The sequence below is a fragment of the Ranitomeya imitator genome, chromosome 2 (assembly GCF_032444005.1).
Source record: "Ranitomeya imitator isolate aRanImi1 chromosome 2, aRanImi1.pri, whole genome shotgun sequence".
Taxonomy (NCBI): Eukaryota; Metazoa; Chordata; class Amphibia; order Anura; family Dendrobatidae; genus Ranitomeya; species Ranitomeya imitator.
In genome coordinates, this window is record NC_091283.1 from 515,382,812 (window position 1) to 515,401,204 (window position 18,393).

At 42.5% G+C, this 18,393-nt stretch overlaps 1 protein-coding gene across 2 annotated transcripts in view; it reads right to left on the bottom strand.

Annotated features, from left to right (window-relative positions):
- Positions 1-18,393, bottom strand: part of SKAP1 (src kinase associated phosphoprotein 1) — an 834,367-nt gene that overhangs the window by 156,997 nt on the left and 658,977 nt on the right. For both annotated transcript variants that reach the window (XM_069751743.1, XM_069751744.1), the window contains exon 10: positions 15,570-15,608. In XM_069751743.1, the coding sequence (XP_069607844.1) occupies positions 15,570-15,608 (39 nt within the window). The remainder of the gene's footprint in view (positions 1-15,569; positions 15,609-18,393) is intronic.

Consider the following 18,393-nt stretch of genomic DNA (forward strand, 5'->3'; position numbering starts at 1 on the left):
TGCTGGCTTCTGCGGCCTCTGGGCTCTGTGACCTGGCTTGGTCGGCTTCAAATTGCACCAGGTCAGCGACCATTTGAGCCTTGGACTTGTCCTGGGGGTTCAGGCCATGGTACATGCATATCCCAGCAAGAATGTCCTTCTTCTGCTGGTTGTACCAGGCTTCCCCTTTCGCAGCCATGATTGCCAAATAAAAGATAGGATAGAAAAACGAAGAGAAGGGAGGGGATAATTACCAGTACGCAATTGTCTCAAGACTAATAAAACACTGAGTTCGTTCTCCAAACTTATTTGCGCAGAGTTCTCGCAAGAACTTTCTGCAAGTTTTTAGTGAGAGGAATGATTGCTCAAACCAAATCACTAATGCTCTAAGATCCCACCGCCTTGCCACCAAATGTCAGGATTCCCCTGACCGCTGCCACCAATTTGTCACAATTCACACCGTGACCGTCACCCCTACGTCACGGGTCGGGGTGGCTTTGGGCCAACAGACGGCTATCACATGTGCAGGGGGGCTTATCTTAGTTATCCCTCCACTGCTAACAATATGATGAGAAAACACATACAAGGCTATTGACCTCTTAGTTTACAGCAGGGGCTTATGCTAGGTATCCCACTGCTTTCAATATACCACAAACTGCAGGGATTTATGTATATCCCGCTTACAGTTCCACTTAACACTTGCAGCTCTCTGGCGCCCCCCTCACTCTCAGGTCAGATTAGGTACTGCACCCTGGGTAATTAGTCGCCAGAAAGGCTGCCTGCTATGTCCTGGCTATTGGGCACGCTGCAGCGACGCGATAACTACTCCCACTCAGGCAGGAACAATAATTATCAACGCCGCAGTCGCTACCGCATCACTCAACAGTCAGCACACTATCGCTGCCACCAGCTTCGATTAAACGGGTCCGAAGCTAACCCAACACAACAGTAACAGTAGCGTATTTCCCTTCAGAAGACTTAGGGTACGGTTTAGAACAGGAGAACGAACTAATATTAAATATTATATTCCATAAAAATTAGGCAGTGCTTTATCAAAAATATTTTATAAAGATGTTACAAATGAGACAATTGCAAATATGTACACGGGTAATTATAACATAAAGGGAATAAAGGAGAAAAGATAACACTCACATGTTCAAAGCATGGCAGGCAACCATACGTCCCAGCTCATTTGGACGTGCTGCTGGCTTCAGGAGAAGACAAGAAGTCCAGAAGAAGAAATCAAGCAGAAGACTGAGCTGGGGAGCCTGCCACAAACTTAAAACTTTAAGGCTGTGACATCACAGAAAGGCTGGCTTATCCAGACCCTCCTCTCTCTACATTCTGGGTAAGCTTTAAACTATTTTCTCTGATTTCTATAACTTCACTACAAAACATGTCATAGTCCTAACAAACTCATCATTCATCTCGGATTAACGTGAGCATTCTAATGAGAGCAAATATGTCCTATCTGGGATACATATTTACAGAGAAAACCCTACTTCTTTACCAGATGGAGCTAGAAGCTCAGGTTTTACGTGGTGACTAGATCCACCGAGGGGTGTAAAGAATATATATTTTCGTGTTTTTTACATAAACGGGTTGTGTAATATCTTAACAAAACAAGACAAAGGACTTCCATGCATTTCTGGAAAGTTAGAATCCAGTTCTAGCCTGTCACTTTCCACTGCAAGAATGCCGGTCGTAAATACTTCGGCTCTCTGAGCTAGAGGCAATAAACTCTTCCTCCCCCATCTACATTGGCAAAGCAGCTCTTGGCTGAGTGAAAGGGAAGGAATTTGAAGCTACAAACTGTTGCAGCATCACTCCCAGAAGGGGGGCTTAGCCCACGCAGGCTAGCAAGAGAACTACTTATGATATTTCATACCATATCGTGACACCCAGCTACGTAGTATATTGCCCAGCGATGTAATATATTGCCCAATCACGTAGTATATTGCTCAGCGACGTAGTATATTGCCCTGTCACGTAGTATATTGCCCAGCGACGTAGTATTCAGCACAGAGCCAAGTAGTATATTGCCCAGTCACATGGTATATTGCCCAGTCACGTAGTATATTGCCCAGTCACGTAGTATATTGCCCAGTCACGTAGTATATTGCCCAGTCACATAGTATATTGCCCAGTCACGTAGTATATTGCCCAGCGACGTAGTATATTGCCCAGTGACGTAGTATATTGCCCAGTCACATAGTATATTGGCCAGTCATGTAGTATATTGCCCAGCGACGTAGTATATTGCCCATCGACGTAGTATATTGCCCAGCGACGTAGTACCCGCAGTCCGTGCCCGCTCCATAATGCCCTGCGCTCACACAGGGTTACTGGCAGCGCTAACAGACCGCGTTATGCCGCTACGTCATCTCGCGAGACCGCAATGCACTCTTCAGACCAGAGCGCGCGAGGAGCGCCGGGAACCGCTTCGACTCAGGGCCAACGGAAGGTGAGTATATAACAATTTTTTATTTTAATTCTTTTTTAACAGGGATATGGTGCCCACATTGCTATATACTATGTGGGCTCTGCAATATACTACGTCGGCTATGCAATATACTACGTGGGCTAGGCAATATACTACGTGGGCTGTGCAATATACTACGTGGGCTGTGCAATGTACTACTAGGGCTGTGCAATGTACTACGTGGGCTGTGCAATGTACTGCGTGGGCTGTGCAATGTACTGCGTGGGCTGTGCAATGTACTGCGTGGGCTGTGCAATATACTACATGGGCTGTGCAATATGCTACGTGGGCTGTGCAATACACTACGTGGCTGTGCTATATACTACGTGGGCTGTGTTATACACTACGTGGCCTGTGTTATATACTGCGTGCGTGGGCTGTTATATACTATGTGGCTGTTATACACTCCGTGGGCTGTGCTATATACTACGTGGCTGTGCTATATACTCCATGGGCTGTTATATACTACGTGGCTGTTTTATATAGTCCGTGAGCTGTGCTATATACTCCGTGGGCTGTGCTATATACTACGTGGCGGTGCTATATACTACGTGGCTGTGCAATATACTACGTGGCTGTGCAATATACCACATGGGCTGTTACATACTACGTGGCTGTGCTATATACTACGTGGCCGGCCGAATCCTGTGTATTCAATGTATTATTCTAAAATCTTCATAAATAAACTACATACATATTCTAGAATACCCGATGCGTTAGAATCGGGCTACCATCTAGTGTATTATATTTATGCCTGATAGAAATACTGTGCTAATTTGCCTCTTGGGCTGAGGTGTCCAAACAGCTACAGGTGTTTCAATGGATGCATTCTATGTTCTTTGTTCCTGTCATGTTCCTGTGGATTATTTGTAACATTAATAAAGTATTACTTTTTATTATGGAAATATGGCATCACATTTTTCGTGTGTGGTTTCCACATTCCCCCCTTGATTTTGTTATGACCCAGACTGTCCTCTCCATGATCAGATTAAAGGAAACCTGATAGCAGGCTTTACCCCTGAAATCTACTACAAGCGCAGTATCGGCCTCCTAAAAAGTCTTCTTATCATGACCTTATTATACTATTACAGCAAAAAATAATTAAGGTTAAAACTGATTCAGGTGTAGGCAAGATGAATCTGCATCAATCATCCCCATAGAGTTGTGATTGACATACCATCAAGACCTTGACCTTCACCCCCACAGCACTTGAAATCTCATTCATGTGTGCAAGCTGTCTTATTCTTGGGCATACAGTGGGAAGATTAAGCTGCCGGGCATACTCCTGACTTTGCATGCCTTAGGAAGGAGAAGACAGCTCAAGCACATGAATCAGAGACAGGCTCTTTTAATGCAAACATCTACAATTTATTCTAAAATGATCCAGATATTGCCAGAACACCTCCCTAAGAAGTAACATTCCTGCCCGCTCTACTTCCTGGCACCATCTTAATACACTTAGTACTCTTCCAGCTTAATATACACCCTCCACACCCAGAGAGCAAAGCAGCTCAATGGTGGAATTGTACTGTGCATATCTGGTGGAAATTGAGATTTATTTGTCTGCAGATTTTTGCTACCCCATCTAAAGGCAGCATGATATAGAAGCAGAGACCCTGATTCCAGTGATGTATAATTTACTTTACTGGTTGCTGCAGCTTCGATAAAATCACTGTTTTATCTGCTGCAGATCTACCAGTTCTCTAAAGGCTAAACTATAACCACAGCAACATCTCTGATTGACAGCTGTGTACACTGTACATAGGCAGAAATCTACCAATCAGTGGTGGGGTGGGGTTTGACTACCTGGCCTAGGTTTAATAGTCTTCTAGTGATAATCGCCTGCTGAGATAACAATGATTTCCTAAAAATTACATCATGCAGCCAAGTAAGTGACATCTCTGGAATCCTCTGTCCCTACATCATGCTACTATCAGAATAGGTACCAAAAACCTGGTCACAGATTCCCTTTAAAACATGCATATTAAAATGTGTATGCATGAGTATTTCTAGCCCCTCACATATCTGATGTACGTAATGATGATCCATACATTGAACAGGCCAGAAGGCAGTATTAAAAAGGAGACAACATCAGCGGAAGCCAGGAAATCATATGGGGTTGGCATCACATTAACTAAGGTGTGATCAAGAAATCCATACATTTTTAGCAGCATGAATTAAACAATATTTCTTTTCACAAGTCTGACTGAATGAGGATTAGGATTACTTAATTGGTCAAAATAATTTAGAATTATAGGTTTTTCAATGTTAAATGTCACAATTTTTAAGGTATGATACTCTTAATAAAAAATAATCCACCATATAATTGTCTAAGGGTCACTTCCGTCTGTCTGTCTTTCTGTCTGTCACGGACAGGGGCGGACTGGGCCGGGTGGCAGGAATTCATCTACCCCCCGGGCCGATGCCTGAGCAGGTGCACAGGGCCGCTGGAGGATCGGCAGCGATTTTAATACATAGCGCGCCGCATCCCTCCAGCCGGCCCTTTAGCCAGGCCCTGTGTGCGCGCGTTGCCTGCTCTGAAGTGCCGCGGCGGCCCACACTAGTGTGCGAGCACTGCCGCGGTCCTAGTTCCTGCGCGTGCTCGCTGGCCATGTCAGAGCGGGCAAGCAGGAGAGGTTTGACGTTCTGCCCAACCGCCAATTTTGATACATTTGAGGCCATCAAGGATGTATTTCTTTTTGCCCGTAAATTAATTTTAAAAAAATTCCACAGTAAAAACAATGCCCCTTTCTCAACAGAGGCGGAATTGGAAGCGCTCCGGGTACTAGAGAGTCTTCTCTTGGAACAACAGGAGTCAGAACAGGGTAAGTTTCCTGATTTTATTAAAAAGAGGTCTAAAACATTTCCACCGTTGACTTTGAATTCCTCTATTGAGGTCTTTGTAAGGATGGTCTGCAATGAGCTTTATCAGCTGCAGACCAGGAGACCCTATGATAATCTGACTCCTGTGCAACGCAGGGCCTTACAGGAGCTCAAGGATATGAAACAGGTGGTATTCAAACCGGCTGATAAAGGCGGTAATGTGGTAGTCTGGCCGATACAATTATATGAAAAAGAGGCCTTCAAACAACTAAGTGATGATACTTGTTATCAGAAAATGCCATCTGACCCCACATCCGCCTTTCAGCTACAACTGTTTCATATCCTTGATACTGCACTGGAGAATGGGTGCATTACGAAAACAGTATGGGAAGGATTACGGGTAGCATTTCCAGTGGTTCCGACCATATACTTTCTACCGAAAGTCCATAAGAGCCTTCTAAACCCACCCGGGAGGCCTATAGTCTCCGGGTGTGGAGGATTAAATGAGATGATTTCCCGATTTTTGGATTACTATTTGAAACCATGTGTATTTGAACTACCATCGTACATCAAGGACTCTGGTGATGTATTGAGGAGGATACAGGGCATCACCATTGAACCAGACATGTTGTTTATTTCTGGCGATGTCGAATCGCTATACACGTGTATAGAACATCAGAAGGGGATAGCGGCAGTAAGGTTCTTTTTACTGAACAAGGGTATGGATTCGGGTTTATTGGAATTTCTGTTGGAATTACTGGATTATGCACTCACGCACAACTATTTTACCTTCAAAGACCGTTATTTTAAACAGGAACGGGGAGTGGCGATGGGGGCGTGCTTCGCGCCCTCGTACGCCATCCTGTTTATGGGCCATTGGGAGCGAGAATATATGCTAACATATCCATCTGGTGTATCGGGCCCTAATGTATTAAGTTGGATGCGCTTCATAGATGATGTCCTTATAATTTGGCAGGGGACTCGGTTGGAACTGGATGGCTTCCTGACATACCTCAATGCAAATGATTGGAACATTAAGTTTACTTTTAAAGTGGAAGAGAGAAAAATAGATTTCCTGGATCTACAACTATCCGTTGACCAATTGGGTAATATCCACAGCACCATTTATCGTAAAGAAACAAGCACGAACTCTTTACTACATGCAAGATCCGCGCATCCCAGACATACCATTAAAGCGATCCCAAAGGGACAATTTATTAGAGCCAGGAGGATTTGTGACTCGGAGGAGGAGTTTGAAAATCAGGCTCAGGATTTGAAGCAGAGATTCCTCTGTCGAGGCTATAGGCCAGATGATGTGGAAAGAGGGTACCAACAGGCCAAAGATAGGAGTCGTGACAGTCTTCTTCACTATCAAACACGGGGAAAAGAGGAGCCACAACTGCGGATGATCACGAACTATCATAGCAGATGGAGAGACATGGGTGACATCATGAACCGTTATTGGCCAATTTTGAAAGAGGACCCCGAATTATCGAAACTGATTGAAGGAACACCTAGAATCGTCGCGAGGAGGAGCAAAACCATAGGTGAGATGATCACACACAGCCATTATATACCTCCAAGGTCAAAATTTATATTCAACTCTGGTGGACCAATTTGGGGTTCACGGCCATGTGGGGGATGCAGCGCATGTAGATATATGGTTAAAACGGATGTATTTGTGAATTCTTCAAATTCCCACACATTTAAGATAGTACATCCTATCAATTGCAGAACCACATCAGTGGTATATCATATCACCTGCCCTTGTGGGCTTATTTATATCGGTCTTACATCAAGGCAGTTGCGTGTGCGGATTTTAGAACATGTAAGAGATATACGGGCAGCTAGATTGATTGGATTTGAGGATGTACACAGAGAGGAAATTGCCAAATTGAAAACGATACCTTCCCATTATCGTGATTTTCATCCCACGGGAACAATTGAAATGCAGGTTAGAGGTATCGATGTAGTCCATTTAGGGGCTCGTGGCGGCCACCTCATGAATAGATTGGCGCAAAAGGAGTGTCGTTGGATAACGACACTCAGAACAATGAAACCTCTTGGTCTTAATGACCAGTGGGGTTTCTCTAGCTTTTTATAGATCTCCCTCTCTTGCTGATCATTGACCTCTGTGCTAATGATTATATAGTCATATGGTTATATGGATTACTTATGTGGTTATTGAATATCTGATTATATTATTGTATATATTGTTTTTATTTCCCCCCCTTTTTTTATTTTTATTTTTTAATCTCTTTATATGTGGGGTCTCTGTGCCGTCTATTGTATTTCTCTATAACTAATTTCCTATTTCAGTATTTTAGGTTCGTTATTAGTATAGAATAAGGGTGACCGTTAATTGGACTGTGCTAAATAAGAAGATGTAGTCTATCAGATCGGGAAAATATATTTGGAATCTTCACCTTCTTTTTCAAGAAAGTCACAGCATCACTGGATTGTGGATATATTATATATTCATTAAATTTGTATATACTTGTATGTTTTTTTGCATATTATATCACATATACATTGTTTTGGCACTGTGGCAATGTATTTTCTATATGTATGAGGATTTTTATGTATATATGACTGTAATTGTTTTGTAGTATATTATAGTTTGATTTTTGTGTATAATTTCTCACTTTTATTCATTTTTTCACTTGTATGTTTATTTTGTGTCTCTACATATATTGTTCTTGATATGTTTGGTCGCTCTGAACTTATATATGTCATCTAGTTCTTACATATGATCACCTTCTTCTGGCGTACTTGTTATGCCCTCCTCTTTGCCAATACTCTCCATGGCCGCTCCAGTGCTGCGCGCTTGGCTTGCCTCCCTGCACGTGTGCTTGGTCACGTGCCCTGCCTGTGACGTTGCTGTGGGTGCGACGGCGCCCTCTAGTGACGTTGCCGCAGGACCGGTGACGTGGTGCCGTGTTTGATGGCGGTGAGTGAAGCGCCGGATTATGCACATGTGAGTGTTTGATTTACTATTGGTCACACCTGATTATGTGGACATATATATATACAGTGGGGCAAAAAAGTATTTAGTCAGTCAGCAATAGTGCAAGTTCCACCACTTAAAAAGATGAGAGGCGTCTGTAATTTACATCATAGGTAGACCTCAACTGTGGGAGACAAACTGAGAAAAAAAAATCCAGAAAATCACATTGTCTGTTTTTTTATCATTTTTTTTGCATATTATGGTGGAAAATAAGTATTTGGTCAGAAACAATCAATCAAGATTTCTGGCTCTCACAGACCTGTAACTTCTTCTTTAAGAGGCTCCTCTGTCCTCCACTCATTACCTGTAGTAATGGCACCTGTTTAAACTTGTTATTAGTATAAAAAGACACCTGTGCACACCCTCAAACAGTCTGACTCCAAACTCCACTATGGTGAAGACCAAAGAGCTGTCAAAGGACACCAGAAACAAAATTGTAGCCCTGCACCAGGCTGGGAAGACTGAATCTGCAATAGCCAACCTGCTTGGAGTGAAGAAATCAACAGTGGGAGCAATAATTAGAAAATGGAAGACATACAAGCCCACTGATAATCTCCCTCGATCTGGGGCTCCACGCAAAATCCCACCCTGTGGGGTCAGAGTGATCACAAGAACGGTGAGGAAAAATCCCAGAACCACGCGGGGGGACCTAGTGAATGAACTGCAGAGAGCTGGGACCAATGTAACAAGGCCTACCATAAGTAACACACTACGCCACCATGGACTCAGATCCTGCAGTGCCAGACGTGTCCCACTGCTTAAGCCAGTACATGTCCGGGCCCGTCTGAAGTTTGCTAGAGAGCATTTGGATGATCCAGAGGAGTTTTGGGAGAATGTCTTATGGTCTGATGAAACCAAACTGGAACTGTTTGGTAGGAACACAACTTGTCGTGTTTGGAGGAAAAAGAATACTGAGTTGCATCCATCAAACACCATACCTACTGTAAAGCATGGTGGTGGAAACATCATGCTTTGGGGCTGTTTCTCTGCAAAGGGGCCAGGACGACTGATCCGGGTACATGAAAGAATGAATGGGGCCATGTATCGTGAGATTTTGAGGGCAAACCTCCTTCCATCAGCAAGGGCATTGAAGATGAAACGTGTCTGGGTCTTTCAACATGACAATGATCCAAAGCACACCGCCAGGGCAACGAAGGAGTGGCTTCGTAAGAAGCATTTCAAGGTCCTGGAGTGGCCTAGCCAGTCTTCAGATCTCAACCCTATAGAAAACCTTTGGAGGGAGTTGAAAGTCCGTGTTGCCAAGCGAAAAGCCAAAAACATCACTGCTCTAGAGGAGATCTGCATGGAGGAATGGGCCAACATACCAACAACAGTGTGTGGCAACCTTGTGAAGACTTACAGAAAACGTTTGACCTCTGTCATTGCCAACAAAGGATATATTACAAAGTATTGAGATGAAATTTTGTTTCTGACCAAATACTTATTTTCCACCATAATATGCAAATAAAATGTTAAAAAAACAGACAATGTGATTTTCTGGATTTTTTTTTCTCAGTTTGTCTCCCATAGTTGAGGTCTACCTATGATGTAAATTACAGACGCCTCTCATCTTTTTAAGTGGTGGAACTTGCACTATTGCTGACTGACTAAATACTTTTTTGCCCCACTGTATATATACGGCCCTGGCCCCCACTTCTTATCACTCCCTGACGAAGCAACGTGTGAAACGCGCGTTGGAGTGCAGGGCAGCAGAAGCACCACCACGTTGAAAATGAATCTGGGTTAGTATGTGGAGACTTCTCCTTTTTACTATGTGCTGGTTACCTTCCCATTAGGGAACATTGTGGGTAATGTCACTAGATGCACTTTATTTAGGGGTTATATATGCCCGACTATTTATGCACTTTATGCCATACTACCTGGATTGGAGGAATACTTATTATTTATTTATCTAGACTTATGAAATTTGGTATATGTTCCCCCCTATAAGGGAGTAGGAACTGTTACATGTGGTATTTTCTTGATTGATGAATCAGATTACAAGTGGTGCTCTGCTCCCTCTGGTTTTTAATTATTGTTTATATGTTTTTTTATTATGTCTTTTTGTGTTAGTTTGAATTGGTGTCTTTAATAAAACATTGATATTTGTACATTATGGTTTTTGGATTTATTATTTATTATTTTTCAAGTGGTTCTTTTTTATTGAAGCAGGAGAGGAGACCATGCGTGCACATATTTGAAAAAGCCAGCGCGCATAGCCTGACTGTGTCTGACGCTGGCCGGCCTGCACCAGCGTCAGACAAGATTGCTCACCAATGGCTGGGAATAGACCATGCGCGCACATATTTGAAAAAGCTGTCGCGCAGCCTTACCCCGACTGTCTGACGCTGGCCGGCCTGCACCAGCGTCAGAGAAGACTGCTCACCAATGCCTGGGATAATCCTCTCCACTTCACTGCCAACGCTGGCCAGGACCCGTCACGCGACCCAGCTCAGCTTTTCATCCTCCCGACCTCCCCCCATCTCAGGGACCTGGGTGAGTCCCAAGATGATTTTTTAAAAATGTATATACAGCAGTTGCACCTATATAATGTGTATAGACTGCTATATATACATTATATAGGTGATACTGCTGTATATAATCACTATACCACTATGATGCATGTATAGCAGTCTATATCTTAATAGGTGACACTGCTACTGATGCGTATATACATTATATAAGTGACACTGCGGTGTGTGTATGTTTATGTATGTATGTATGTATATATATACACACATATATGTACATGTATACACAGCAGTATCACCTATATAAGGTAAATACACATCAGTAGCAGTGTCACCTATATAGGATAGACTGCTATACATACATTATATAGGTGGTATAGTGATTATATACAGCAGTATCGCCTATATAATGTATATAGCAGTCTATACACATTATATAGGCAATACTGCTACTGATGTGTATATAGGTGATACTTCTGTGTATATATGTCGTTATATAGGTGATACTGGTGTGTGTGTGTATATACACACACACGTAGATATATACACAGCAGTAACACCTATATATAACGTATATACACATCAGTAGCAGTATTGCCTATATAATGAATATAGACTGCTGTATATATGATATATAGGCGATACTATCATTATATACAGCAGTATCGCCTATATAACGTGTATCCAACATTTGCAGTATCACCTGTATAATGTACCGACTAATGTATATGCGTTATATAGGCGACACTGCTGTGTATATTCGCACTATCTATCTGTGTCTAATCTATATATATAATTGCCTAAGTAGTACTTCCGTCTTTCTGTCGGCAATTTCCGTAACGGAAATCCCGCGTCGCTGATTGGTCTCGCCAGCTGCCTGTCATGGCTGCCGCGACCAATCAACGATGGGCACAGTCCGATTAGTCCCTCCCCTACTCCCCTGCAGTCACAGTGCCCACCGCCCGCTCCATACTCCCCGCAGTCAGTGTCCCCGGCGCCCGCTCCATACTCCCCGCAATCAGTGTGCCCGGCACCCGCTCCATACTCCCCGCAGTCAGTGTCCCCGGCGCCCGCTCCATACTCCCCGCAGTCAGTGTCCCGGGCGCCCGCTCCATACTCCCCGCAGTCAGTGTCCCCGTGCCCGCTCCATACTCCCCGCAGTCCGTGTGCCTGGCGCCCGCTCCATACTCCCCGCAGTCAGTGTGCCGGCTCCATACTCCCCGCAGTCAGTGTGCCTGGCGCCCGCTCCAAACTCCCGGCAGTCAATGTCCCCGGAACCCGCTCCATACTCCCCGCTCCATACTCCCCGCAGTCAGTGCCCGCTCCATAATCCCCTCCAGTCATCGCTCACACAGGGTTAATGCCAGCGGTAACGGACCGCGTTATGGCGCAGGTAGCGCACTCCGTTACCGCCGCTATTAACCCTGTGTGACCAAGTTTTTACTATTGATTCTGCTAAAAATAATTAAAAAAACAAAAACTTGCTATTCTCACCTTCCGTTGTCGGACGATGCGCTCCAGCCGGCCGCCATCTTCCGTTCCCAAAGATGCATTGCGTACTTACCCATAAGACTTAGCGGTCTCACGAGACCGCTAAGTCATCTGGGTAATTTTGCAATGCATCCTGGGAACGGAAGATGGCGGCTGCATCACACAGCTTCGCTGGATCCCAGGGGTGAGTATATAACTATTTTTATTTTAATTAATTTTTTTTTTAACAGGGATATCGTGCACACACTGCTAAATACTGCGTGGGCAGTGTTATATACCTACCTGTCTCGGCAATATACTACGTGACTGGGCAATATACTACGTGGCTCTGTGCTGAACACTACGTGGCTGGGCAATATACTACGTAGCTGGGCAATATACTACGTGGCTCTGTGCTGAATACTACGTCACTGGGCAATATACTACGTAGCTGGGCAATATACAACGTGACTGGACAATATACTACGTAGCTGGGCAATATACTATGTGGCTGGGCAATATACTACGTGGCTGGGCAATATACTACGTGGCTGGGCAATATACTATGTGGCTGGGCAATATACTACGTGGCTGGGTAATATACTACGTGACTGGGCAATATACTACGTGGCTGGGCAATATACTACGTGGCTGGGCAATATACTATGTGGCTGGGCAATATACTATGTGGCTGGGCAATATACTATGTGGCTGGGCAATATACTGAGTGACTGGGCAATATACTATGTGGCTGGGCAATATACTATGTGACTGGGCAATATACTACGTGGCTGGGCAATATACTATGTGGCTGGGCAATATACTATGTGGCTGGGCAATATACTATGTGGCTGGGCAATATACTATGTGGCTGGGCAATATACTATGTGGCTGGTCAATATACTATGTGACTGGGCAATATACTAAGTGGCTGGGCAATATACTACGTGGCTGGGCAATACACTACGTGACTGGGCAATATACTATGTGGACATGCATATTCTAGAATACCCGATGCGTTAGAATCGGGCCACCATCTAATATATATATATATATATATATATATATATATATATATATATATATATATATGTATATAAAATCTTTCATCCATATAATGTGTGTACAGCAGTCACAGTATCACAAACAATATATAGGTGATACTGCAACTATACACATCAGTCGCAGAGTCGACTATGTATTGTATATACAGTAGTTTCAATGTGATATATGTTCAGCAGTCACAGTGTCTCCTATGTGATGTATGCATCATAATATAGTATAATGCTGTCTTAATTACCGTATATTGTAGAGATGTTTATATAGTGTAGAGATGTTTATATAGTATGGTGCTATGCATATAGTGTGGAATTCACACTATATACACTGCTGCCACATCTCTACACTATATAATATATGCACCGCTCTATATTATATTCCTTAACACGGTATATAATGTGCCTCTGTGTATATAATAGATTGTAGTATACCATATATACTCATGTATAAGCTGAGTTTTTTCAGCATATTTTTTTGTGCTGAAAACACTCCCCTCGGCTTAAGGTACCTTCACACATAACGATTTCGTTAACGATATCGTTGCTTTTTGTGACGTAGCAACGATATCGTTAATGAAATCGTTATGCGTGACAGCGACCAATGATAAGGCCCCTGCTGGGAGATCGTTGGTCGCTGGGAATGATCAGGACCTTTTTTTTGGTCGCTGATCACCCGCTGTCATCGTTGAATCTGCGTGTGTGACGCCGATCCAGCGATGTGTTCACTGGTAACCAGGGTAAATATCGGGTTACTAAGTGCAGGGCCGCGCTTAGTAACCCGATATTTACCCTGGTTACCATTGTAAAAGTTAAAAAAAAAAACATTACATACTCACATTCCTGTCACGTCCCCGGCGTCAGCTTCCCTCACTGACTGTGTCAGCGCCGGCCGTAAAGCAGAGCAAAGCAGTGATGTCACCGCTCTGCTTTACGGCCGGCGCTTACACAGTGCAGGGAAGCGGACGCTGGGGGACGTGACAGGAAGGTGAGTATGTACTGTTTTTTTTTTTTTTACTTTTACAATGGTAACCAGGGTAAATATCGGTTTACTAAGCGCAGCCCTGCACTTAGTAACCCGATGTTTACCCTGGTTACCCGGGGACTTCGGCATCGTTGAAGACAGTTTCGTAACCGCTGCTATTAACCCTGTGTGTCCCCAACTTTTTACTATTGATGCTGCCTATGCGGCATCAATAGTAAAAAGATCTAATGTTAAAAATAATTAAAAAAAACAAAAAACCTGCTATTCTCACCCTCCGTTGTCCGACGATGCGCTCGCGCCTGCCGCCATCTTCCGTTCCCAGCGATGCATTGTGAAATTACCCAGAAGACTCCGGTCTCGCACCGGAGTGAGTATATAACTATTTTATATTTTAATTATTTTTTTTAACAGGGATATGGTGCCCACACTGCTATATCCTAGGTGGGCTGGGTTAGATACCGCGTAGTTGCTGTATACTACATAGGCAGTGTTATATACTATGTGGGCTGTGTTATCTACTGCGTGGCCACTGTTATATACTGCGTGGGCATTGTTATATTCTACGTGGCTGCTATATACTGCATGGGCAGTGTTATATACTACATGGCTGCTATATACTGCGTGGGCTGTGCTATATATTACGTGGCCAGTGTTATACACTGCATGGCCTGTGTTATATACGTCGCCTGTGTTATATACTGCGTGGCTGCTATATACTGCGTCGGCTGTGCTATATATTACATGGCCAGTGTTATATACTGCGTGGCCTGTGTTATTTACTACGTCGCCTGTGTTATATACTGCGTGGCTGCTATATACTGTGTGGGCTGTGTTATATAGTACGTGGCTGTGTTATATACTGCGTGGCCACTGTTATATATTGCGTGGCCTGTATTAACGCATCGGGTATTCTACATTAGGTATATAGCAGCCACATAGTATATAGCACAGGCCACGTAGTATTTGTCTGCTATATACTACATGGATCCTATATACTACGTGGCCTGTGCTATATACTATGTGGCTGCTATATACAGACATAAATACATATTCTAGAATACCCGATGCGTTAGAATCGGGCCACCATCTAGTTGTAATATAAACTAAAATAATTCTGCATGCAAACGGTTTTCCTTGAACAGTGTTTAGTAATATTTATTAAACTGAATCGGAAGAGCTCAAATTTGTGCAATGTGTCTTCTGTCGCAAATATGGTTCCCAAGTGCAGACCCTACTTCTTGAACCACTCACTTGAAGCGCTTACTGTAGGTCAACATAATTCATTAAAAAAATTTACCTTTAAACGTGGACAAATCTTCATTTTCTTCTTCCTCACCTGTAATTAAAAAAAAATAGGAATCAAGAGCCAGCAGCAAGTTCCTTAACTACCGTAAGTCTATTAATGCCTTAACGACCAGAGGTATTTTGGTTTTGGCTTTTTTGTTTTCTTGCTTCCCTTCTTCCTAGAGTCATAACTTTTTTATTTTACGGTCAAAAGGGGCATGTGAGGGGCTTGTTTTTTGCAGGATGAGTTGTACTTTTGAACGACCCCATTGTTTTTAACAAAATTCCAAGTGCTGTGAAATTGCAAAAAATGTGCAATTCCACAGTTTTTTTTTTTTTACCATGTTCACTGAATGCTAAAACTGACCTGCCATTATGATTCTCCAGGTCATTACGAGTTCATAGACACCAAATATGCCTAGGTACTTTTTTATTTAAGTGGTGGATAAAAAATAATCCAATCTTTAGTAAAATAAATAAATAAATTAATTAAAAAAAATAAAGCGCCATGTTCCAAAACCTGTAGCGTCTCCATTTTTCATGAACTTGGGCTGAGTGAGGGCTTATTTTTTGTGCGCCGACCTGATGTTTTTATTGATTTCATTTTGGTGTAGATACGATCTTTTCATCAGCCGTTATTGCATTTTATTGCAATGTAGCGGTGACCAAAAAAAACATAATTCTGACGTTTTGCATTTTTTTCTCGTTACGCCGTTTAGCGATCAGGTTAATTCTTTTTTATATTGATAGATAGGGCGATTCTAAACGCGACAATACCAAATATGTGTATATTTAATTTTTTATTATTTTATTTTGAATGGGGCAAAAAGGGGGTGATTTGAACATTTTTAAAAAATTTTTTTATATTTTTTAAAACTTTTTTTTACTTTTTGCATGCTTCAATAGTCACTATGGGAAACTAGAAGCTGCAGTACTTTGATTGGCTCTGCTACATACAGGTGATGATCAGATCGCCTGTATGTAGCATAAACGCTTACTTGTTATGAGCGCTGACCGCCGGGCAGTGCTCATAGCACTCTGGCTATAACAACCATAGAGGTCTGCTAGCTTGATAACCTGCAGTTCATGCTAGACAGCCCAGGAATTTACAGGAACTGGAGGCTTTTTGCCAAGAAGAGTGGGCAGCTTTACCATGAGAAAATAAAGAACCTCATCCACAACTACCATTAAAGACTTTAAGCTGTCATTGATGTTAGAGGGGTCATTATATGATATTAAGAAATGGGGTATGAGAACTTTTGATCAGGGTCATCTGGATGTTTTGGGTTGCCATTATGATTTAAAAAGAGAAACCACAGCAATTTGACAATAAATGGCTTCACCCAACCACTAACCATGAGTGGAGAAAAAGTTTTGGTGCTATCATCCATATTCTCTGAAAAAAAGTAAAAATTCTGCCGGGGTATGTAAACTTTTGAGCACAACTGTATATGGCAATTTGGGCGAAGATTCATAAATCTGGAGCTCGAGGTGACACGAAAGGTTCTTTAACTGGTTAAAGTCAAATAGGAGATTTCACATAGTCCCCCAGTAGGTAAATATTAAAAAAAGAACAGTCCGTAAACTTATATATGAAATTCCTAGTGAACTATAAAGTGCACATATACAGTGGTGACCAAAAGTTTAGCTTTTTTTTAAAGTGTGATTACTTCAGTCTGGATGTTGTGATGCCATTTTCCTGGCGATTTTAGTAAACTGGAAGCAAATGGTTGTAAGCTATAAGGATAAAAATTCTGTCTGACATTATTTTATCCCTTTATGTGTTAGTTTTCAAAATTTGATGGGCCAAATATTTTGCATATTTCATCATGGATAGTCTAATTTTGCTTACATTTTTGGGTGTGTTTTTCGCATAAAACATGGCAAAGACAAACCCAAATTTATCACCAGTCAGGCAAAAGCCGAACAGCTATTGAATTCAACTGTTCTCAGAGTCAAGTATCACGTACAATAAAGAAAGAAAATCAAGGTTATGGAACAGCTGACAAAACTAGAAGTGGACAACCACAGAAAACTTACTCCAAAGTTGATCACATTATTAAGAAAAAGTCAGTATCTGATGTCCATAAAAGTACTGTACTGATTTTGCACGAAATGAACAAAGACAAAGAATATGGGGTCAAAGTGAGTCACCAAACTGTGGTACGACGCCTAAGAGAAGTAGGGTTGAATGCACGAGTTCCAGTCAAGAAGTCTTTCTTCTCTGCAAAGAACCGGAAGGTCTGACTTGAGTTTGCCAAGGACACAGCCAATGGTAAAAGACAGATTAGTCTAAGGTGCTGAGGTCGGATGAATCCAAGTTCAGTCTGTTTGGTAGTGATGGCAAGCACTATATGTACCTCCCAATTGGAAAAAGTAATGATGTACGGAACAAAACACCTAGAGTGAAACCTGGTGGGGGCAATGTCATGGTTTGGGGCTGCTTTTAAATTACAAATTGGCACTCTGCATAGAATTGATGGAAATATGAATGCTACCATGTACAAGGATATACTGGATAATGTAATGCTGCTACATGGTAAAACCAAAGTAGGCAGTTTGCTTGTTGCAATGGCCAAGCCAATCACCTGATTTAAACCCTATAGAGCATCTTTGGGACAAGTTAGAGTGATGAGTTGGGGCCCGTATCCACAGCAATAATGAAGAATTATTTGCAGAATTGGAAAATGGAATGGGGCAAGATCTCTCAGGATGTCCTAAATAGCCTAGTGGTTTCAATGCCCCGTCGGTGTGGTGTACTAATTAAAGCAAGAGGTTAAGCTACAAAATACGAAGTTATGGCATTGTAAACAATGAATTACTCTCTATGTTGTGAT